Genomic DNA, 22,272 nt, shown 5'->3' on the forward strand with positions numbered 1-22,272 from the left:
CCTCCCCTCCCCCCCCCCCCCCCCCCTGGAGGTAATACCTGGCAGAGGAGGAGGCTCTCAGAGACGGGGTCTCCCACCATGCATATGCATTAGCGGCCACCTGTGGGCCTGCGTGCGGCACGAGTGGCTGTGGCCGCAGCTGCTGGTTCTGATGCGACTGTCCGGATCCAGCCTGCTGACGTGGGCAGGACCGGGCTGCAAACATACACACAGGCTGTGGCCTTTCCGATCATCCGTGAAGCCCTGGAATCCTGGGCTTTAGTCTAACATGCTTCATGCTTCATGCTTCATGCAGCCCCCTTTTCGTGTTTCTCACCTGAGCGTGTGGGAAGGTGTGGAAAGGGGTCGGTGGGAAGCACCAAAGGGAGGAGATGGATGTCTCGTAGGAAGATGGGACCAAACTTAGTGACTCCTAAGTCAAGGGAGGCCAGGATGAGCCGGGGGCCTCAGCAGGACGCACACAGTGTCCCAGAGGCTGGGGATTTGGCTGCTGACCTGGGCCTCCCTGAGCCCAGGACCCTCTGCTGGAATGTGGAGGCCAGATCCCTCCCTGAGTTTCTTTCCGCTCAAAAGACCAGCAACTCAGGGGCGCCTGGGTGGCGCCGTCGGCTGAGCCTCGGTCACGATCTCGTGGTTCGTGGGTTCGAGGCCCACGTGGGGGTCTGTGCTGACAGCTCAGAGCCTGGGGCCTGCTTCGGCTTCTGTGTCTCTTTCTCTACCTCTCTCTGCCCCTGCCCTGCTCACGCTCTGTCTCTCTCTCTCTCAAAAATAAACATTAAAAAAATAATAATAAAACAACATCCAGCAACTGATGACATTCGGTCAGGTATGAACTGCCAGCGGCAGCACTGCCTGGTTCCCCCCAGTGCATTACCTTGACCCCAAGAGCGGGTGGTGGGGGTCAGGACAGGAGGCATTTCCTTGATCAGGGATAGGAGTTGGTCCCACAGCAGCCTCTGAAGCCTTCCTTCTTCCTCGTCCTGCTCGGCTTCTTCCCGTCTTCCCTTTCATCCATTTCCCCAGGAGTATTAGTCCGGCAAGAAAAAGGGTCCATGAAGACAGAGCAAGAGAAGCCCCAGAGGACGGTTTCTGTGGTGAGGACGGTGAGGGAGAAACCGGGATGAGTCGCCCACTATGTTTTCTACTGTGTTTTCCTGGAACCTCACATTCCAAGACAGGCGCTTCGCTCGCCCGCGGTGCTGGAGCTTTTAAGTATGGGGCCCACGGAGAATCGAAATAAACATTTCAATTTCGGTCGAAACGCAATATGCGATCAAGTTAGAAATATTAGAAGAGTGACAAGAACCAAGGACAACAGAGCAATGGCCATTATCCCGCCATGCAGGGGCCCACGCCCTGCTGGACATCCTTTGAAAACACATACCCAACACACTTTTTGTTTTTTGTTTTTTGTTGTTTTTTCAATATATGAAGTTTATTGTCAAATTGGTTTCCATACAACACCCAGTGCTCATCCCAAAAGGTGCCCTCTTCAATACTCATCACCCACCCCCCATCAACCCTCAGTTTGTTCTCAGTTTTTTTTTAAACATTTTTTTTACATTTATTTAATTTTTGAGAGACATAGAGAGACAGAGCACAAGAGGGGGAGGGGCAGAGAGAGAAGGAGACACAGAACCCAAAGCAGGCTCCAGGCTCCGAGCTGTCAGCACAGAGCCTGACATGGGGCTTGAACTCACAAACCGTGAGATCATGACCTGAGCCGAAGTCGGAGCTTAACCGATCAAGCCACCCAGGCGCCCCTGTTCTCAGTTTTTAAGAGTCTCTTATGCTTTGGCTCTCTCCCACTCTAACCTCTTTTTTTTTTTTTTTTTTCCCTTCCCCTCCCCCATGGGTTTCTGTTAAGTTTCTCAGGATCCACATAAGAGTGAACACATATGGTATCTGTCTTTCTCTGTATGGCTTATTTCACCTAGCATCACACTCTCCAGTTCCATCCACGTTGCTACAAAGGGCCATATTTCATTCTTTCTCATTGCCACGTAGTATTGCATTGCCCAACACACTTTTTGAGAAGCAGAAGTGAGATTATATTGCTTATTGTGACCTTTGTTTTTCATAGTCAGTTTGTCCGTATTGTGATTAACTCAACCAACTTCCTCCTCTCAGACGTTTAAATTGCTTCCAATTTTGACTTGTAAAAGAGACCAGTGTATAAACGTAGACCCAAGTCTTGTAAGTCCTTCCTTATTTCCAGAAGACAAAATCATTGTTATGGACTTGCTGGGCCCAAATATTAATATTTTTGATGCTTCTGATTCACACTGACCCATTTTCTACCAGAAACTCTACACTGATTTGCATTTCTTCTGGCCATATACCAGAAGGTCTGTTTTCACTTATCATCAACACTGTATAGTTCAATTCTTTTAATTTTAATGTTAACATTTAATGTCAACAAAATTAACATTAATGTTAATGTTTATTTACTTTTGACAGAGAGAGAGAGAGAGAGAGAGAGCACAAGTGGGGGAGGGATAGAGATAGAGAGGGAGACACAGAATCCGAAGCAGGTTCCAGGCTCTGAGCTGTCAGCACAGAGCCCAACACGGGACTCGAAATCACAACCCATGAGATCATGACCTGAGCTGAAATCAAGAGTTGGACGCTTAAACTGACTGAGCCACCCAGGGGCCCCTATTTCATTTTTTTAATGAAAAATGAGAATCTATGTTAAAACTTACATTGCTTTGTTTGTTAATAAATTGGCTACTTTCTCATGGGCCTATTTTTCAGTTGCATTTCTTCTTTTATGAATCGTCCCTTTTATGACCTTGACCCATTTTTAACATCAAGGTGTCCGTCTTTTCTCTCTGCATTTACGCAAAAAAAAAAAAAATTCATTTCAAGGATATTAGCCTCTGTCATACATCTTGCAATTCATTTGCCCCACTTAGTACTTTGTCTTTTAATGTTTCTTAGGGGGTTGTATGTACAAAAGTTTTAAATTTTAATAGTCAGATCTGCCAATCCCTTCCTTTTTCACGGTCCGTGCCCTGGGTGTCATGCTCATTACTTAGAAGTGAATGAGCTGGAAGAGAAAATTATTGTTTCAAAAAGAAGAACAGAAAGCTGCTTTCCATTTGCTCCATGAAAGCATGGGAAAAGCTATCAGGGAAGTGGGAGGAAGAGGGGGCGGCAACTGCCTTTAAAAGCTGAGGCAGATAATACAATGGCCACCACAGAGGCAAGACCAGATCTGTTTGACGTTGGGCAGCCAGCTAGTGGGCTGGTCACTTACGAGTGGAAAGCTGGATGCTAATGCTTTCTCAGAATCTGCCTATGCTTTTGAAAAAAATCACGTGTGTCTGAAGCATCCTTTATTTTAAAAAAGACATAAAAAACTTCGTTACAAAAATAGCATTTGTTACCAAAATTTCTGACCTCACAGAAGTTGGTAAAGTCAAAAGTGCACATTTCTGGGGCGCCTGGGTGACTCAGTCGGTTGGACGACCGACTTCAGCTCGGGTCGTGATCTCACAGTTTGTGGGTTCGAGCCCCGCGTCAGGCTCTGTGCTGACAGCTCAGAGCCTGGAGCCTGCCTCGGAGTCTGTGTCTCCCTCTCCTCCTCGTGCTCTGTCTCTCTCTGTCTCTCAAAAATAAATAGACGTAAAAAAAAAAAAATTAAAAAGGAAAGTGCACCATTCTCATCAGCCTCTTCGAAATCGAAGTCTTGAAGGAGGAACACTGTTAAAAGGGCAGCAGCATCCTTCTGGACTTTTTTCCCCAGTGCATCCACTAATTGTAATATATAATATGATGTAATGTAGTATAATTCTCACTGTTACGTCTACTTCATTCTACTTTAACCTTGATGCCAAATTTCATAAGATGAATATATTGTAATTTTAGTTGTTTGCAAGTTTCTACTACAAAAAAAAAACACTACAACAAACATCCTTGAACAGAATTTTTGCACATTTATGTAAACATCTGTGTAAGACAGATTTCTCAAATTAAAATTACTCGGTAAAAATATATATATATTTTGAAGTTGGCAGATATTGCCAAATTTCATTCCCCATGAAGTATGGATGTGTACTCCCTTCAATATCGTACAAAGATGCATGTTTCTCCTATACTCTTGACAATAATGTAAATTATTACCTTTTCCAATGTTGCCAATCTGGTGGTGATAATGGTATTTCATGGCTATGTTAGATGTCCCGTCATGTGCTTGGCATTTCTTCTATAAACTGCTCGTTTGTATCCTTGCCCAATTAAAAAAACTTGAGTTTTTCTTTTCTTATTAACGGGAAACATTTCTAGATCTTGGATATTAATAATTTTTCGTATATGTGGCAAATATTTTCCAGCATGTTTTTTCATTTTGTCCATCTTTTTGCCTATAAATAAATGTCACTTTTTAAAAATGTTTATTTTCGAGAGAGGAAGAAAGCATGTGGGGGGGGGGTGCAGAGGGAGAGGGGGATAGAGGATGCAAAGCAGGCTCTGTGCTGTAAATGTTCTGTGTAGGTTTCCTTTTACCCAGTGGTTGAGATCCATTGCTTTGACTTACTTTCATTTCCTGGGCAATTTTCTCAGAGATAATATTCATATTTGTGCCTAAATTTTAAAAAAAGCAAGGGGCGCCTGGATGGCTCGGTCGGTTAAGCATCCGACTTCAGCTCAGGTCATGATCTCACGGTCCGTGAGTTTGAGCCCCGCGTCGGGCTCTGTGCTGACAGCTCAGAGCCTGGAGCCTGTTTCCGATTCTGTGTCTCCCTCTCTCTCTGCCCCTCCCCTGTTCATGCTCTGTCTCTCTCTGTCTCAAAAATAAATAAATGTTAAAAAAAAATTTTAAAAAAGCAAGCAAGCATAGTCTTAAAATTTTTACTCACTCTATCCTAAGGAGGCAAAAACTAGACACTTACTTTGGAAATCCGTCATCGGGTGTCCCTTTTCTCTGTGGCTGGCTCTCTCGGTGCATTTTTTTTCTGTGTGCATCTATCAATGCATCACTTTGTTTCTCTCCCTGACTCGCAAATTTCTTCCCTCTTCCTGAATCCTCTCTCACTTTTCCTTTTCTCTTTTTTAACCATCTGTAGTGTTAGCCGTCGTAAATGTTCTGAATGATTCGTTCTGGTTGTTTGATGGTATTATTCCACAGACTCTACGCATTGTTGTTTGTTTGGGAACAAGTTTTTATTTACCTAACTGAATTTCAACAGAGTTGTAAAATGTCTGCTAAACATAAGCTCTGGGGGATTTCAAGTCTTTGCAGGCGAGACTCGGCTTATATTTCTTTCTAATCACAAAGAATTTTAGGATGTAAAAATACGTCTTTCGAGAACGAGAAAAACATCCATTGTCATACTTCTTTCACATGCATATGTTTCCCAATGCTTTTAATCATAGGATACAGGTTTGTGCGATGATACTCAGGAACATTTACCTGTATTTTTGTGTGATCTTGCTAGAGGCCATGTAGTGGAATGGGTAGAATGGTTAGGTTTGAATCCTTGGTAACCAAAGGGGAATCCTGAGCGGTTTACTTAGCCTCCTGGTTCCTTTTGTCTTTGAGGGGGCTAGTAAAACCCACCCAAGGTTTTTGTGAGGATTAAAATGTGGTAAGAAGACCTGTACCCATACAGACATACCTGCTTTGGTAAAGGAGCACATCAGCAGGGTTGGTATGTGCACGCATGTGTGTGTGTGTGTGTGTGTGTGTGTGATTGCTGCAGAAGAAGCAAAAAAGAGAGACACGTGGTTTGGTTCTCAGAGGGTGGATTCCACTGGTCTTACTTCAGTTCCCTTTGCAGGAAGAGCTCAGAATCACAACAAGGAAACTAATCCCAAAGATGAGCCTCGCATGTCAAATCTTCCTTCTGATTTTCGTCTTTTCCATCCAAGGTACGGTGGCGTGGGTCTCCACTGGCGACCTTGGGGCGAGTGTTAGAGTCGAAGAGGTCAGAGCCCAGCTTTCTCTGGCAGGGAGTCTCAAGATCTCAGTAACTGTCTTGCTTTTTATAGGTGCAGCTCCTGCAAATGATGATATCGTCTGGGGTACCCTGGGTCAGGACATCAACCTGGATATTCCTGATTCTCAAATGATTAATATAGATGATATACACTGGGAAAAAGGCAAAAAGAAGGTGGCGAGGTTCCAAATTAGCAACAAGCCTAAGAATCCAGATGAAAAATATAACGTGTCAATGAATGGAACTCTGAAAATTAAACATCTGATGCTAGAAGACAGCGATACCTACAAGGTAGTTATATACGATAAGGATGGAAAGAATGCGTTGGAAAAAACATTTCAGCTGAAGATTCAAGGTAAGTCTTTATTCCCTAAAATTCCTTCATCTCAGCATGGGTGCTGTTTAGTAAGTAAGGGAATAGCATTTAGGGACCGGCCCGGCCTGACCTTGGCCTTGGGCGAGCTCTAAAAAAAAAAAAAAAAAATCTAATGCCTCTCTCCCAGCTCAGTGAGGGCTCCAGTCCTGTGGAAAAGATGAGGTCCACACGTGTGGAAATCCACGGGGGAGAGATCCTCACCTCTATTTGCCGAAAACGCTCTCTTCAGAGGTTACGGGGATGTAGAGCTGAGTGTCCAACCCAGATTAAGGTGGCATCAATCAGGAGGAGGGGAGCACGTGGGCAGAAGAAAACAGCGGTCATTCCAGGTGGCTCGTGAAGGAGCAAGCGGGGTGTGGGGCAGGCTAACTGGAGAGTACTGGGTCTTCCATCGGGAGAGCCGTTTGAAGCCAGGATGCCCTGAAGGAGTCGTTCTAAGCCCTAAAGGTTGATGAATTTAAAGATGAACGGGCCCGTGTTTGAGATCTACTCAACAGGAGAGCGATCAGAAGCAGAAGTTAACTCTTGCTGCTCTCTGTAGAAGGTACGCCAGGGGTGGCTGGCTGTGTGTGGTGGGCCGGGAGGGCCGGCGTGCATGTTGACGACGAGCCAGGGAGCTGCTGCTATAATCCGAGTGAGGTGAGAAGGAGCTGGCTGGTGATTCGTAACTCAGGCTGCCTGTTAGAGTCAACTGAGGTGCTAAGAAAGATTACCGGTGCCTAGGTCCCAGCCCGGACCAATCAAATCCGAACTCCCTGGCATGGGGCCGGGGCATCAGCAGGTGTTCGAGCACCCCAGCTGACTCATGGGCAGCCAAAGCACGACCACTGGCCTCAATAAAGGGTGCCTGTAAATGAGGAAGCAGGGTACACGGGGGTGGGGGGGCGGGGAAGGATGGGCAAGATGGTCTGGGTACAGCAGACAAGGAAGAGAAAGTGAAATTGAATGACACTCAGGTTGAAAGTCCAGGAGACCCTCGGCAGGGGGAGGGGCGCAATAGGAGGAAGAGAAGCTTGGGGAGAAAGACAGGAACTCCAGCAACAGCATGAGCCAGAGTTTCAGGGGGCAAATAAATCAATATTTCTGTGCTTCGCACAGGAATTGTCGCCAGAGACAGGGTTCCTTCCCCCTCCCTAGGATCACCCTCCGGCCTGTTCCCAGCCCCCACTCTAGCAATCCCAGATGGGAAATCCCAGATAGCTCCCTGCAAATGACAACTTTCCATACCCTAGTTCTGCAACCCTGAACGGAGAGGATATTCCAGAAATGGGGTGAGGCTAAGAACAGAGCTGGAAGGGGCCTCTGCTTCCAGGCCCTGGGAACACAGCTCTCCTGACTCCTGTCCATATGGGCTCAAGTGTCCTCTCCTGAACACGAGCCTTACACGTGTGTCTCATCTAGTAACGCAGTGATGATGGCTTATCAACTAGGCATCAGGTGCCCTGCTACGTGATCCTGTTTAAGGTTCCCAGCAATGCGGACAGCATCCTCTTATCATCCAGAGGGAATCAGGAGCAACTTGTCCGAAGTCTCACAGTTTGACAGGAGCAGAGTCAGGGTGCAAGTTCAGCGCTTCTCTTAATGAGGATGGTGACATCCCCCCCCCCCAAACAGCTTTATTGAGATAGAATTCACATACCAGAAATTCACCCTTTTAAAGTGTACAATTCAATGGCTTTTGGTATATTCAGTTAGGCAACTAGCTCACAACTGATTGTAGAATGTGTTCATTACCCAAAAATAACCCCCACTCTCCTTGGCCAAAAGACAGAGATCTTTCCATGACACGACTGGTGCCTGCTGAGTGAGTGTGTGTGTGTGTGTGTGTGTGTGTGTGTGTCAGTGTCACACGGCATCTTAATTCAGCTTGTGGTCTGGTCCTCATTACTTGCAACATGGCCTTGGGCAAATTCTCCGCCTGCTCTGAGCCTGATTTGTGTAATAATAACTCCATGGGATATTCAATGAGATAACTGAGCAAAGGTGCTGGACAGCACTGGGACCCAATACCCATTTGCTCAGTGCTGATGCCCTACCCCAACCCTGTTTCTTCACGCATCTATAGTTTCAGTTTCCTTGAGGAGGCTGCTGCCTCTGGCTAAAGAGGCATCAGAAGTTCTCTTAAAAGAGAGCTTAGGGGAGAACTAATAAATCCTAGCAACCTGGATCTAGGGAGTTCTCATCTATGTGATGTGCCCCCACAGCCATGCCTCTTCCGGGAAGCTACTTACAGAGAGGACATTTACAAAGACGTGGCTCCAAGAACCTGCTCATCGCTGTGTGGTTTATGTTAGTGAAAAACTGGAAAGGGTCACAAAGTCCCCAGCAGTTACAAACTTCTTCATTAAATTAAGACACCTCATTTAAAAAGATGGGGAGATGAATATTTCTTGATGTTCAGAAAGGAAAGAATTTCATAACAGATCATCAGTAAGGAGGGAAAAAAGCAGACTACAAAATCATACGATCCAGTTTTAGTTTTTAAAACATTATGTGTACGTGTGTTACGTATCGAAAGCATCTGTTGACTCTGGGTAGTAGAATTACACGCGATTTTTTTAATCCTGAAACATGTTACTGTAGCTGATCAAGTTTTACAATGATTAGATGTTACTGTTAGAAATAGAAAGAAGATTCTTTCCATTTTGAAAAGGCAAATAGACACCTTGACTTGACCCCTAGACTCTTCACTGCCCCTGCCTTGTAGGCCCTCCATCCTGTTCATTCTGGACCCCAAAGAATCTTGGGATGGGAAGAAAAGTTAATTTCTGCATACCTATCTACTAGAGCAGAAATGAAATTTGATGGGAAAGTGCACAGAGAAGATACGTTGCTTGGGAGGCAGGGAGGGAGGGGTCATTAAAAAAGCAGCCATCTGGCTGCATAACGGATGGAGAGAAATTGAGCGAGAAAGGTGGTTAAGTCTGGGAAAAGAGAGTAAGGGTAAGAACAAGAACAGAAGAGAAGAAGGAGGAGGTCAGACAGCTAAGAAGTGGTGACATTAGGATTTGGACCAGCCCTGTGTGAAGCCAAGGGCGTTTTCTTTCATGACGCAGCCTTGGAATATTATTGTGTCAGAAAAAGAGAGGCAAGGAGTTGATGATTATGAGGGGCTGGTGCCCACTCACCCCAGAACTTGAGCTGCACACCCGGCCCTCTCCTCCCAGGACCTGGTGGGTGGATGGGAGTAGGGTCTGTTTGTGACCAAGGTCCCAGACCACACATGTAACGACACCTCCAGGGTAGGGTTCCTGGCTGCATGGAAGCATTGCCCCCCTCAAGTTTTGGGGATCAAGACATGCTAACTGTCTTACCCATGCTCCTGAACTTGGGCTTAGAAGAGTGAGCTCCTCCCGTTATCTGCCATTTATTAGTGGGTGCCCTTAGATCACCATTGAACCTCTCAGGGCTTTGGGGATATCCACTGTAAATGGCAAGAAAAATCAGCCTCTTCTCTTTGTTAGGATTAAGTGACATCATGTATGTGAAAACATTTTGAGGTATAAAATAGCACATAAACATTTGACAGGATGCATTTTTTTTCCTGCTCATATGATGTATCTATGAACATCATAAAAAAATTGTTCCGAGTGTGCTGTATAAAAAAAATAAAAATGGGGGCGCCTGGGTGGCTCAGTCAGTTGAGCATCCGACTTCGGCTCAGGTCATGATCTCGCAGTTCATGAGTCTGAGCCCGCATTGGGCTCTGTGCTGACAGCTCGGAGCCTGGAGCCTGCTTCCGATTCTGTGTCTCCCTCTCGCTCTGCCCCTCCCCCACTCATGCTCTGTCTCTCTCTGTCAAAAATAAAATAAACATTAAAAAAAAATTCTTTAAATAAAAATGATTTGCAACAATAGCTAGTGGTCTCGGAAATCGTCTCCTGGTCCCAGACTAACTCTTCCCCTCTCCATAAATAAGTATGTCAGTTAAAATCAGAAAATTGACTACTATGAATTGGATCTTTTTTTTTTTTTTTCCAGAGAAGGTCTCAACGCCTAACATCGACTGGAATTGTATCAACAAAACCCTGGTCTGTAAGATATCAAATGGAACAGACCCTGAATTAAAACTGTACGTAAATGGGACCAGTATCAAGCCCGTTTCTTTGAAGTTCAGCACATATAGGTTTATAAACAAGCAGAAGATATTAGTCAACTGCACGGCAGAAAACAAAGTCAGCAAGGAAAGCAACGTGAAGATGATCACTTGTTCAGGTGCGTGGCAAGCACTGGTCAGACATCCCAAGCTCATTTGGCAAACACAGCCTGTCAGGTGTGGGGCAGAGACTCGCTCTGGGGCACGGGGGACTGGGCTGGGAGGCAGCCCTTTGAAAACACACCTCTTCCTTCTGGAAACCTTCAAGGGAAGCCTTGAAGGAGAGAGGGGTGTGGTGTTCTTGGGCATCCATCCATGGAGCACAATTTAACGTCGGGCAATCGAAAAGATCTCTGAAGGAACTGTCGAGGTTTATCTCATCTCATGCAAACCCCCATTTCCCAGAGAGGTCAACTGACTTGCTCGAGGTCCCTCAGCTAGTCAGTGACCAGGATTGTGACTCCCAGGGTAATGATGGAGAAGGGAGCAAAAAAAGATTACTTTGTACAAGGGAGATGGGCAGTACTTCCTACCAGGAGCAAAGGTAGAAGGGCCGTAGAAACCCAGAAGTTAGGGGGGTACGGGGAGAGGACACGCTCACGGCCAGGGAGGACGGCGGACACAGTGAGGCGAAGCTCCTCCCACCACAGAGCTGACAGCCCGTGTGGTGTCAGCACCAGGAAGTCCTGAAACTCTAAGAGTTTAAATTCTTCTCCAGGGTCCCCAGCTTGACATGACCCCCGGAAGTAATTCTTGAGAGGCAGCCTGTGGTAGTGGGAGCTCTGGGGACCAGGGGCCTGGACTTCTAGTTTGGGTCTGTCCAAATTTAGCAAGATTACCTCGTCAGAGCTCCCCCACCCCCACCCCCACCCCCATCTCTGGGCTTCTGTCACCTGGTCCACAAAGAGAATGAGCGCCATGAGCTCCAAAAGTCTCTTCTTCTGGTATCCTGTGAGTACCTTTCCCGTGCTGTCTGGTTAACCCCTCTGAAGGGACACTGAACACACACAAAAATAGTTAATTGGCCAGATGCCCTGAGTTTCTACAGGGACTATGGCTGGTTAGCTACCTCTGGAAACAGCCCTGAACCGGTATGAAGTCAGAAGTGAGGCTTTTTCATATATACTTTCAATTAGTTATCTGTTGCTGCATAACAGATTACTTTTGTTAGTGGCTTGCAATGACAGTTCCTGTCTCCCAGTGTCTGTGAGTCATGAGTCTGGGAATGACTTTGCTGGCTGGTTCTGGCTCAGTCTTCCGTGAGGCCGCAGTCAAGACACCGGCAGGGACCACAGTCGTGTCAGTCAGGCCCAGGCTCGGTGCGGGGAGGGTCCACGTCCAGGCTCGTTCACGTGGACCATTGAGCCGCCTCACAATATGGCTGCTAGCTTCCCTCCTTGCTGGCTAAGAGAAAGAGTAAGTACCCGGGACCAAAGCCACAGTCTATTTGTAACTTCACCTCAGGAGACATATCCCATCACTTCTGCTGTGTTCTGTTCTTCAGAAGCAACTCAGTAAGCCCAGCCCACATGCATAGGAGGGGACTGCACAGAGATGGGAATACCCGGAGGTGGGGGGCTGTGGGGGCCAGCTTAGAGTCTGCCCACCACACGCTTAGACCAGCATCACTTCACTCTTCACGTTGGTCCCCAGCCATGGCTCCGCGCCCCCCTGCCCCCTGATCACTGAGGCTCCCTGCGTGAATCTATCTGTCCCTTCTTGATTTCACAACCTCTTTTCCCCCTTCCGGGAGGCCCCTGATCAGAGCTGCCCCACTTAGCAAATACAAAAGACAGTATAAGTATCTTCTAAGTGCTTCATGGGACATACTTATGCTAAAACTTATCCATTGTTTATCCAAAATTCAAATGAATCTGGGTGTCCTGTGTTTTATCGGGCAACCCTGCTCTTCATGTTTATTTTAGCCAGAGCCCACGAGTATAGACATGTGTGTGCATCAGGGATGGAGGGAGTCAGGAAGGGCCTCGGGAGAAGCCAAGGCTCAAAGGTGGGACCTTCGTGTCCCTTCCTCTGTGGTGCAGAGCAGACGCCAGTCCGAGGAAGGGCCGAGAAAGAGACGGGAAGAACACCTTGGGAGGGCCGGGGGAGGTGCAGGTACCCTCAAAAGGATCGCTTTCAAGGGCCAAGCCAGAGCGGGGCAAGGACAAGACTAACCATTTGGCTCAGCAGAGGTGAGCCTGTCCTCGAAACCAAAACCCTGAGGGAGGAGCAGGTTTGGAGGCAGAAGAAGGACCCCATCACAGGAACGTAGGGGCACATCATCTCCAGAAGGGCACACAGGAAGCTGAACGCTTGGATTCAGAGACGGACAGGGTGTGGTTTTAAATGATGGAGCCATGGCCGCCTCTGAGACAAGCTGGAAGGTTCCCTGTGGAGAGCACCCCAGGTGCCTCGGAGGGCCGCGCCGGACAGGCCTGCCAGCGGGCGGTGTGAGGCATGCCTGCGTATCTCCCAGTGCCCCCACACTGGGGTGTGGCCGCCCCATGGCTGCGTGGCTCGGCCCGCACTCCCTGACCTGTCTCAGATCCTGGGGAGTTGAGCCCGAGAGAGACTCCAGCAGCCCCTGGCTCCAGCCTGCGGAGCCTAAAGGACCCAATGCTTTCTCGGTCCCATGGAACGGGAGCTTAGTGTCCTGCCTCCTTTTCGAATGCACCTTCGTCCACACGGCAGGGAGAGGTTGTGTGACCGGCAGGCAAAGAATGGGGCAGAGAGAGACCCGAGGAAAGAGAGAATGAACAAACCGTTGCAGTCAGATCTGTTCAGTTTGCTTCTCGGGCCTCTGGCCTGCTCCCAGGGCCCATCGTGGGCTTCCCGGGTAACAGGGTCTTCCTGGGGACGTTGGGCTGGAAAAGGGTTTCCTTGTGACACTGGCTGAGCTCCAGTTTGTTCTCCAGATGCGCCAGTCCCCCGCCACACGGCCCCAGCTGCTGCCTCTCTAACTGCTGTTGACTCACAAAGGGCAGCCGGCCCAGCACCTCTCCCGGGAAATGGCTCCCAGAATCACCAGTGCACAGGGCTCTACTAAGAACAAGACCTCACCCCTATGTGTTGTTTTACAGTTTACAAAGCACTTTCACATCCATTATCTGATTGACCTCCAACAGCCACCCTGTGATGTAAGTTTCATGATCTCCCTTTTATGAAGAATGGAACAGGCTCAGAGAGGTGGAGTCACTTACCAAAGGTCACACAGCTCTTGCCTAGAAGAGCCTGGATTCAAACCCATTTCTCTGCACACAGAGTTGTTGTCAGCCTCGCGGCATTACAGCCACTGACGGTCTGTGAGCTGAAGATCAAATCCACGGCTGCTGCTAACTCACTGTGTGTGTGAGGTTCTCCCACGGGCCGGGGAAAATCCGGGAGGGGTTGCTGGCCAGTGGGCCGGACAACTGAAAGATTTACCCCAAGTCTTTGGAAAATGCCTGGTCAAGAGGGTGAGGGGGAAAAAATGGTGCAGGAGGGCAGCCAGAGATGATGGTGGGTAAATAGTGCAGAAACCTGGACACGAGGGGCTGCTTAAAGGAACCACTCAGAAACAGATGCTGTGTGGCCTCAGGCAACTCATCCTCCCTCTCTGGGCCTGTCTGTGAAACTCAAAGGTGACGCTAGATTGTCTCTAAACTCCTCCTCAGAGCTAAACTTCTGTGACATGCGCCTTGATGAGGAGCAGTGGGCAATGTCCCAGCACACGAGGAATTTGGCATTTCCAGTCCAGACCAGCCACCCGCCCCCCCACACCCAGGAGCCATCTGGGGTGGGGGGGCTTATCGGGAACCCTGCCCTTTGGGAGGCTGACACAATTGAGAGCCTCCACGAGCTCGGCTTTTCTGAGGTTGAAAAGTCCCATCAGGCTCTTTTTATCCGCGTCATGCGGGAGGCAGGAGTCCTTGGCCAGCGCAGTAAGATGGCCACTCTGCCCGGGACCCCTCCCCCGCTCCATCCACTCCTGTTCCTCTTGCAGAGAAGGGTCTGGACCTGTATTTCATTATTGGTGTTTGTGGAGGAAGCACCATCTTCGTCATCTTCATGGTGCTACTCATTTTCTACATCAACAAGAGGAAAAAACAGAACAGTAGGAGGAATGGTAAGTCCCCCCCCCGCCCCCCGCCACCCCACTTCTGTCCCCCTGCAGGCCCCAGGCAAAATCCCCATGGAAACAACTCATGGGGACGACACTCTGAGTCTGGAAAGAAAATAATGGAGATGGGGAGTTTGAGGATGTCAGGCTTATCACCAGCGGTTACAGTGTGTTCCATTTCGTGGTTAGCTTGATCTTTGAAAAACACATTCTCGGTGGCGACAATAGGAGAGCTGTGAGAAGCCGAATCCTGGTTGGCCTCCTGGAATCCCCCGCCGAGGCTGACTCGGTGAAGGCCTATGCAGACCTATTTCAAATGAGCCACACGTCTCTACGTGGGTAGAGCGGTTAGCGTCAAAACATGGTTTCCATCAACAAACATCTCGTCCTGTCTTGAGAGGGCGGCCCGAGATGTGTTCAGGACCAGGCTCCTAGGAGCACAGGTACAATTTCAGGGACCTACGAGGACACGTATGGTCTAAAACCAGGGGTTTGTGCCCCCCTTTCCGATTTGTTGTTCAGACGGAACGTGCTAGTTCTGGGACTGTCGCGTCCGCAAGTCAGGCCCCTCCAACAGCCACCAAGAATGAGAACGTTAGGCTCAGAAGTGGGGAGCTGGGCTCAAAGAGCATACAGTACAGGCCACCCAAGGCAGTGAGTTCACATGACGGTGCCTTAGGTGTCCCTGCAGGCTCTGGGGTGGGGGTGGGGCCCCATGCTCCAGGAGCGTCCAGCAAGCTGTGTCCGGCCAACAGCAAGATGTGCAGCCAGGCAGGAAGGTCCCTCGGGTCCTGGGCAATCTGCCATTCACTGTAGGGCTGGGTCCCCTCACTCTGGGTCTCTCCCTAGAGCGGGCCCGGGAGGCCCATGCCGGCCACCGGCAGCGCCACGCAAACAAGGACGTGGGCTGAACCTGCCCCAGCAGGGGTGGCCTTGGACCCCTTTTGGATTTAGCTTGCTTCCTTCAGACTTCTCACCTTGGGTCTCCTTCGGGCCCCTGCCCCTCAGCCCCATGTCCTGCCACACCACTGCCCCCAGTGTGGCGCCATATTTCCACAACCATCTTTCCAGCGCTCTCTGCCCCTGTGGAGCAGAATTGCTTGCCGAGTCCCACAGGCACGCATAGCTCCGTCACCCCTGTGCCCTGCTCAGGCGGTTCTCCACCCGAGTCCCCCTGCATTTGTCCACTGCCTGATGGTCAAAGACCACGTATTCTTCCAACGTGGCCCTCGCGTGGCACCCCGCGACAAGGCGATCCCTGCTTTCGCCAGGCCAAAGTGACCAGCGTGATCATTAGCCGACGCTGACAAGCGGTCACTTGTGCCAGGCACTTATCTCTGTAACAGAATGCTTCGTGTTCATTATCATATCCAACTGTCTCAGTGATCCTGTGAGATAGAGAATATCCATACAGGTGAGGAAATTCAAGCTCAATGAGGGTGAGTGATTCCCTCCCAATCCTATGGCCCGCGGGCTGAGTCAGGACGAGGGCGATATAAGCCGGGAGCCCATCAAATGAAGCAAAATTGAAGGAGACCATCGCCCTCAGGGCCCACGCTGCCCTTGCCCAACCCTGAGAGCGAGGGCTCTTTCAATACCATGCCCTGGGCGTCTTGCTTGCGTCACCCTAGTCTGGGCCCCGGGTGCGTACCCAGGAGGCGAGATGAGTGAGTAAGGACACTGAGTGTGGAGTAATTCCTGGGAGCAGACATTTGGGCAGTGGCTGAAGTGACAGGCGTGGGCAAACCGGGCCCCACAGTCCTGCTCTGCCAGGCAGGCCGCTCCGAGCCACAGCTCACCCGTCTGTGCGAGCCGGCCTGGGGTCTCAGCCACTTGGCCACACCCCACCCCTCCTCCCAGAGCCCCTGGGCTCTGCCTGCACCCCTCCGGGCTCTCACTGGAGACGGACATTGTGTGCATTGTGTGCGTTCCGCTCTGTGTCACTTGATTTCAGGCTTCCTGAGGGCAGTGTTTGCGGCCGAGCCGTTGCTGCTACTTTAGCCATGGCACCCGAACCCAGAAGACAGGGAATAGATGTTTGAAGAACAAACGGACGGGACGGTGGGTGGTGGACAAATGGGCAGCCCAAGTTTGCCTTAGACGAGGGCTGTAAGAGCCCCACTGCTGGGAATTGGGGTCAGGGTCAAGGTCCTCCCCACAGCGTGCTGGCGTACCCACCGCTACCTCGGGCCAGCAAAGGTGGCATAGAGGACGTGTTTTTCCTTTTCTGTGCCCTTGACCTTTGGTGCACAGAGCACTCTGGCCCCTCATGTGTCACAACCACGTTATTAGACTCTGAGTCTTCACATTCAAAGCCACCTGAGACTGCATTTTCCGCCATGAGGGGCGGCTCTTCCATGGGCAGCCTCACCCGAAGCTACAGGGTGGGGGGGTTCAGAGGGGGCCTGTGATTCCCGGGGCTGTACCCGCTCCATACTGACATGTAGGGCCATTCCTTGGCCCCAGGAGGACACCCTCTTCCTAACTCCCTTGGGAGACCCCCCCCCCCGTTCCCTTGGGACCCCCCCCCCCCCACCAAGGATGGCTTTGGACACAGAGACCAGAACGCCTCCCTCGTAGCCCGGGGAGGCCCGAGGGGCCAGCGGGGCCCTCCAGGCCTAGAGAAGTAGGAAGCCTCCTCACAGATTGCCCGTGTGGTTTTAAGACAGCAAAGGAACAACCACGTTACTGGGAGTTGTGGCCCTGCCTTCGTGGAAAATTCCAGACGGGGCGAGAAGTTCTTTTCCTGCCAACCCCAAGAGGATGGGGCTGGCTTGTGAATTTCTGAGAAATGCATAGACACTAGGGAGTTTCTAAGGTCTCAAAAGCCTCTTGCTCACGTTCCTTGGAACACACCTGCATGAAAGGCAGATCTAACAGGGAAACCCACCTGAAGGCAGGCTGTTGCTAATGTCCCCTCTGACTATTAAGCTCCTGCCCTGAGGGCTCTAACCACAGGGTCCCCTCTGGGCATGGTCTCTTGGATAACCCAGAGGCAGGGCGCTGAGGTCCATGTCGTCAGGACACCCAGACACAAAGCTGTCTCCTCTCCCCGCCTCTTTGCCTCTGGCTCCCTGAGTTCTGGAAGCCCTGGGCTCTCACTCCACCCTGCTGGTGGGCGTTTCTGTCTCTCCTACAGGACCTGGACATTTTAGAGCGCAGAGGGGGCTTCTGCCTCATCGCATTCCCCCAAACAGCATGGCATTTTGCACATAGGTGGTACACTCAGTAAATATTTACACCAATCCTATCTTACCGAGAGACCTGTTAGAGGTTTTATTGTTGCAGATGAAGAGCTGGAGATAAAAGCATGCAGAGTAACCACCAAGAAAAGGGGCCCGAAGCCCTGCCAGGTGCCAGGCTCGACTCCTCAAAGTCCCGCTGCGTCCCAGGCTCCTCCACCGCCCAGTCATCGGCCCCAGGCCCAGGGTCATCGGCCACCGCCTCCCGGCCACCGGGCCCAGCACAACCAGCAGAGGAAGGCCCCTCCTCCACCAGCCACACAAGTTTATCAGCAGAAAGGCCCTCCCCTCCCCAGGCCTCGAGTTCAACCCAAAGCTCCCCGTGGGGCCACAGGAAACTCATAACTCTGTCTCCTGACGTGGGTGTCCCCTTCCTCTAATTAAAAGCGATAGAAATCGTCCTTTCCCATAAAGGCACCGTGGAATTTCTCCGCTGGGAGGGGGAGCACCTACACTTCCATCAGGCGTGTTCTGCGGTAGGATGACCACCCCTGGGCTTGCGGGCCATGCCGTGTCGGCATCTCCTAGCTCACCTGCATGTTCTAACACCTGGAGCCGCTGCTCCTTGTCACGCCCAGAAGGGCTGGCAATACAAGTGCCACCATCGGGAGGATGGGCCACCGACCACCAAGTCCTCGCCTCCCCTTCAGATCCCGTGCAGACGTGAGGCGTCCTGCAGCACCGGGACCTCGCTGCAAGCCGTCTGCCTGCTCACGACGCCCTTGGGTTTCTTATGTATCTGGTGGACGCTTGCCCACCATCTTGGACGTAGAAGGGAAATAAAAGCTTTCATTTGACCTCAGTGTCTGCTCATTGTAGAAAGAAGCCCAGCATCAAGCTGCTGGATAAGAAGGAGGCCGGGTGTGTGTGACAGCAGGATCCAGTTTGGTCACCCCAGTTCACCCGGACCGCCTAATCCCCCCGCCGAGGACAACCAGAACGTGCTCCCCAGGTCTCAGCTGCAAAGCTGGCCCGATAGGCTCTTTGTAGACTTGTCTGATGGATTGAAACCTCTGTGCGCAAAGTATAAGGAGGGGCACCGGCAAACGTACTTGTTTGGGTCTCGCTTCCTTGACTGTTTAGACACGGGCACAAGGATCTGTAGAATCATCCCTGAAAAGAAAGGAATCCGTGAATACTGGCGGTGACATGAGCCTACCAAACACCACCAAAAGGCAGGCCAAGAGCCAGTTCGGTGGAATCAAATCCCGAGGGTCTTAAATGGCCATTAGGAAAAGAGCATACCCCATCCCCAGCGAGCTGCCACATGCTAACTGCACTGGGGGAAGTGGGAGGAAAAGAAAACCAAAACAGTTTTCAGTTAAGGTTTACAATGATAGGCGGTGAGAAGGCACCTGCTTTGAAATGCTGGTGCCATTTTTGTGGTCCCATCTGCCCCCCTTCTCCTGGCTTCTTCGACTTGCTAAACCTTGTCAAGATCTGGCAGGAAGCTCTGAGGTCTAAACCACAAAGTCTATGTATATTCAGGGCTTCCTGTGAGAGCGCACCGAGGGGGGAGCCGCTCTTGCCTCTGAACCTCAGTGTCTGTGTGTTAATACCCAGAGTCGATTATTAAGGATGATGATGGATGAACCCCCACAGCCTCCTGAAATTCAGACACGAAATCCAACCAAGTAACGGTTTTCGCGGGATCTACCTGGTGGGAGAAATGAAGGTCTTAGCACTGGCCCATTCTCCTCCCTCACGGCAGTCCTGAGTGATTCCATCAGCCATCCTGCCAGCATGGCCCATTCCCAATCCCTTCATGAAGATTTCCCTTGCCTTTCTAGCCTCCAGCCCCGCCTTGCTGCTGAAATCCGGTGGCATTACATGTGGTAAAGAACGTACATTGTTCACGCATTCAACAAACATTGACCGAACGTCTCCGTACCAGGCTCTGTGCTGGGTGGTAGGAACACAGAGAGGTACGACTGCATCTTTGCCTAGACTCAGCTTACAGTCTAGAGAGGGGAGGACAAATGTAACACAGCTTGGTAAGTGGAGGTCAGAGGCAAGTATAAGAGCCCCGAGGAAGGACTCTGCATCCACACTGAGTGCAGGAACTGAGGTGACATGGAAGGCTTCCTGGAGGAAGTGGCATTTGAATTGAGTCATAATAAATCAGTAGCACTGATGAAATAGATGTGCAGAATTACTTGTGCAGGGGGAACAGCACGAGCAAGGTTCACGTCAGTTACCTGTTTATACAGGTATATTATTCCCTTTTCAACTACTGTGTTTCATCAATTTGAAGATACCATGGATTCTAAGAGGCTTCATCATTTTACATACCATAAGAAAGAAAAAACACTCTCTATTGCATCGTAACAAATGCTAAGATACAATCAACTTTTAGGCACAACTCCATTTCCGGGATATTAAAATGCAAAAAAAAAAAAAAATGCTTTTTAAAATCAATGAAAGCAAGGGGCGCCTGGGTGGCTCAGTCGGTTGGGCGTCCAGCTTCGGCTCAGGTCATGATCTCACAGCTTGTGGTTCGAGCCCTGCGTCGGGCTTTGTGCTGACAGCTCAGAGCCTGGAGCCTGCTTCGGATTCTGTGTCTCCTTCTTTCTCTCTGACCCTCCCCCTCTCACACTCTGTCTCTGTCTCAAAAATAAACAAACATTAAAAAAATTTTTTTTTAATAAAAAATGAAATCAATGAAAGCTTCCTGAGGACAATGACTATTTCTCAGTATTGTGTCTAGCACTTCATGGAAAATATCACTAGCCGATTGATTGGATGGGTGAGGACAGTCCTGTCAAAGGAAGGGCAGCGAGTATCTATGGCATCTGTAGACGGAAGACACATCCCCTGCCCTCCTGGAGTCTCCACCATAAGGCAGAAGACACGGGTTTTGCTCAAGATTTATGCTGCAGTCACTCACATGTCTGTTGATGCGTAACCTGCCACTGATCCTGTCCTGGGGCATGGAGTTTCTAAGAAATGGTCAGGCCAGCTGCATGAGAATAGACTGTAGATAAAAATTAAAAAATTAACAAAAAAAAAACTTAAAAAAAAATGAGGCACCTGCCTGACTCAAAGGAGCGTGTGACTCTTGATCTCAGGGTCGTGAGTTGGAGCCCCACACTGGGTGTAGAGATCACCTAAATAAATAACCAACTTTAAAAAAAAAAAAACAGAAAAGAAATCCCGGTGATTCAGTGGGGTAGGTTGGGGCCCCTGTATTTTTAATAGCCTCTCTAGGTGATTGCAATGGACATTCAAGTTGGGGAAGCACAGGTCTTTTGGTCCTCAAATTATTCCTCATCAGTGGGTGGCCAAACTTGAGGACTTATGGATAATACAACATTGTAGGAAAGACGGTGACAGCCTGGTTAAATAATCCTCCTTGGGGATCCTGGGTGGCTCAGTCAGTTAAGCGTCTGACTTCGGCTCAGGTCATGGTCTCACAGTTTGTGGGTCCCAGTCCCGCGTCAGGCTCTGCGCTGACAGTGCAGAGCCTGCTTGGGATTCTCTCTCTCTCCCTGTCTGCCCCACCTCCACTTGTGCTCTCTCCCTCTGTCTCACAATAAGTGAAGTTAAAAAAAAAAAAAAAAAAAAAAAAAGATAATCCTCTGCAGGGAACGTTCTAGACAAGGAAGTCGGCCAAGTTGGAAAAAATATCCAGGTAACGCGAGAGACTGAAACAACACAAGAGTGTCGTAGAAAAGTGTGATCTTTTTGATAGCCACCCCCTGCCCTCCCTGAAGAGCTGTCTAATCCAAGCACCTGGGCCAGCCTGGCTCCGAGGGGCCTCTGGCCGTGGACTCGGCCCTCCTCCCTGCAGTCTCTCACATGGGCCCCTCAGGGCTCACCCATGCTCACCAGGCAGCAGCCACAGGGCTCCTCAGGCTGGGACATGTGTTCTGTACTCCAGGGCCACTGCCTGCCCTGTCCCCCTGGCTCCTCACCTGTCCACAGTCTTCTTTCAGGACCCAGACCAAAGGTCACTAGAGAGGCCTTTCCCGAGCTGGAGTAGTTTACTCAGCTTCGTTGAATATTGGTTTCCTTATCTGTCAAATGGGGATAACAGCTCATGGGGGCAGAGTGGGGATTAATTGTAAATAATAGATGTAAACGTAACTGGTCTGTCTTGTTGGACAGAAGACATCTGATAACTGAGCTTCCTATCTGGCTTGATACTGGAATGGAAATACCCCAGATAGTAGGTATAAATGACCCGGTTATTGGAAAAAGACAAAGTTGATTATAAATCAGTCAATAGGCACACTATATGGTGACTCATTGTGCTGTGAGTTTGATTCAACTGTGTTAGTTTCCGAACACCGGGCCACACGGGACAAATGGATGAAGTTCTATACCATATGTGTTAAAAGCTGAAGAACAGATCTGGGAGACCACCCCACAAAGCTTAGACTGAGCCACCGGCCTGGCTGTCACCTCCTTGGCCCCTTGGACAGGGCCACTCCGATGACACATCTGGACATAAGATGGCTTGGTGGTTTATTCAACAGCAACTCAAAGCAGAGGAGAGGGAGGCCAGGGAAATTCTG

The 22,272-nt window shown here is 49.9% G+C and overlaps 1 protein-coding gene across 1 annotated transcript; it reads left to right on the forward strand.

Moving 5' to 3' along the window:
- Window positions 1–5,735: 5,735 nt before the first annotated feature.
- On the forward strand, window positions 5,736–18,552 carry CD2 (CD2 molecule). The gene is made up of 5 exons (XM_030325049.1): window positions 5,736–5,874; window positions 5,995–6,297; window positions 10,300–10,533; window positions 14,397–14,519; window positions 17,802–18,552. Exons 1-5 carry the CDS (start codon window positions 5,823–5,825, stop codon window positions 18,098–18,100), a joined length of 1,011 nt encoding a protein of 336 aa, XP_030180909.1. The 5' UTR covers window positions 5,736–5,822; the 3' UTR covers window positions 18,101–18,552.
- Window positions 18,553–22,272: the final 3,720 nt, after the last annotated feature.

The sequence above is a fragment of the Lynx canadensis genome, chromosome C1 (assembly GCF_007474595.2).
Source record: "Lynx canadensis isolate LIC74 chromosome C1, mLynCan4.pri.v2, whole genome shotgun sequence".
Lineage (NCBI taxonomy): Eukaryota > Metazoa > Chordata > Mammalia > Carnivora > Felidae > Lynx > Lynx canadensis.

Bases quoted from the DNA above. Each gene is read 5' to 3' on its own strand.
- CD2 (XM_030325049.1), top strand. From the start codon at position 5,823: ATGAGCCTCGCATGTCAAATCTTCCTTCTGATTTTCGTCTTTTCCATC. The intron at 5,875-5,994 runs GTACGGTGGCGT...TGCTTTTTATAG, and splicing joins TTTCGTCTTTTCCATCCAAG to GTGCAGCTCCTGCAAATGAT. The intron at 14,520-17,801 runs GTAAGTCCCCCC...TTATTGTTGCAG, and splicing joins ACAGAACAGTAGGAGGAATG to ATGAAGAGCTGGAGATAAAA.